The sequence below is a fragment of the Suricata suricatta genome, chromosome 3 (assembly GCF_006229205.1).
Source record: "Suricata suricatta isolate VVHF042 chromosome 3, meerkat_22Aug2017_6uvM2_HiC, whole genome shotgun sequence".
NCBI lineage: Eukaryota > Metazoa > Chordata > Mammalia > Carnivora > Herpestidae > Suricata > Suricata suricatta.
In genome coordinates, this window is record NC_043702.1 from 170966806 (window position 1) to 170968641 (window position 1836).

General features: G+C 44.3%; 1 protein-coding gene across 6 annotated transcripts in view; it reads left to right on the forward strand.

Annotated features, from left to right (window-relative positions):
* DCAF8 (DDB1 and CUL4 associated factor 8) overlaps window positions 1–1836 on the forward strand; it is a 39707-nt gene that overhangs the window by 19059 nt on the left and 18812 nt on the right. For all 6 annotated transcript variants that reach the window (XM_029935825.1, XM_029935820.1, XM_029935823.1 and 3 more), the window contains one exon: window positions 415–509. In XM_029935825.1, coding sequence (XP_029791685.1) covers window positions 415–509 — 95 coding nt within the window. The remainder of the gene's footprint in view (window positions 1–414; window positions 510–1836) is intronic.

The following is a 1836-nucleotide window of genomic DNA, read 5'->3' on the forward strand; positions in this document are numbered from 1 at the left end:
CAGGGCCCATGCTCACCCGAAGCGGGGCTCGAGCTCACGAACTGTGAGATCATGACCTGAGCCGAAGTCGGAGGCCCTCTCGCTGAGATACTGAACACGCAGTCCTTCCTGGGGCACCTGGGGGGCTCAGTCATTAAGCATCCAGCTTTGGCTCAAGGGTCAGGATCTCACAGTTCATGAGTTCGCACCCCCCCCCCCCGTCAGGCTTTCTGCTGTCACATGGAGCCTGCTTAAGTCCCTGTCTCCCCCCTCTGTCTGTCCCTCACCCCACTCTGTGGGCCCTTACTCTCTCTCTCAAATAAACACACATTAAAAAATAAATAAAACGCAGTTCTTCCTGAAGATAAAGGAATGAACCAGACGGCTCTGATTCTAATCTGTGGAAACCTCATCCTTCCTTTTTTCCTCCTTCAGCTGGCCCTGGAACCCGACTCTCCCTGTACGTTCCTGTCTGCGGGTGAAGACGCCGTTGTTTTCACCATTGACCTCAGACAAGACCGGCCTGCCTCGTAAGTGTAGCCGTAAACCTTCTTACAGCACGGAGCCTCCTGGCCTTGAAAGTACCCTGCGTGTCCTAGGTGACCCCCACCTCTCGGCTCAGGCCCGAGAGGCCCTCTGTGCCTGTGCCGAGAAGCTGACGGCGGTTTAGGGTGATGCCTCCCTTCCTTACTGTCTGTCTGTCTGTCTCTCAGCGGGGTGGCGCTGGTAGGCGCACTTTTATTTCCAGAACAGGTCAGTCATCGTACGTGTGAGCTTGAGTAACTTGATCTCCTCTCCATCCACTTGGGTGCCACCCAGCTCACCCGCTCCACTCTGCAGGGCAGCTTGGAGATTCGGTCCTGTGTGGTTTGCGGTTATTTACAGAAACATGTAAACAAATGATAAATCTCGAACAAAATATTGGTAGCTGTAGTAGAGTTCTGTCTTATCACAGCGCATTTATACGTGAATATGAGACTCATGATTAATGATTTAACCCTTATCAGCTATGTGATCTCATAGAAAGAACCTAGCATCTTGTTTGGATCTGGACAGACCCGGGTCAGATTGCAACTCAGGCACTGCTGGTTATGACCCATCTAACTTTTCTGAACCTCAGTTTCTTCAGCCTGACATTGGACATGATCAATATATTTTATTCTCTTGTCTCTGAGATCATTGATAATGTGCTTAGAGCCCCAGCATAAGGCCTGGGACCATGTTTGGAACTCATTGTATTATGGCTACTAATTATTTTACTTTTTAAAAATTTTAGTTGTTCGTATAATAAACAAGAACATCTTGTTTAAAAATTTCAAATAATAAAGTAGGTGGACAAAGTCCATAATGGTCCTTCATGCACATCTCTCCTGCCCTCACTTTTCTAGCTCTTGGTAACCGTCTGTAAAATGTTCAATTACCTTCCCAATCCTTTTTATATTTTCATGTATTTTAATATGTATATATATGTTTCCCCATAAATGGGGTAAATAAATATATGAAGATATATATAAATGTGTGTATATACATATATATACATTTGTGTGCGTGTGCGTGTGCGTGTGTGTGTATTATATATAAAATATACATACATGTAGGATTCTGCAATTTGCTTTTCTCATAATGTGTTTTGGGAGTTGTTTCTACATCAGACCATACAGGTCTACTTAACTGTGATACTTTACAGCATTGGTGTAATACTGTTTATTTAATTGCTACCTTGTTGATGGATTATCTAGATTGATTATTGTCTTGTTAGTCTTAAATATCATAATAAATCTTGGGGTGTCTGGCTGGCTCGGTCGGTAGGGCATGGGACTTTTTTTTAATGTTTATTTTTGTGAGAGAGAGAGAGAG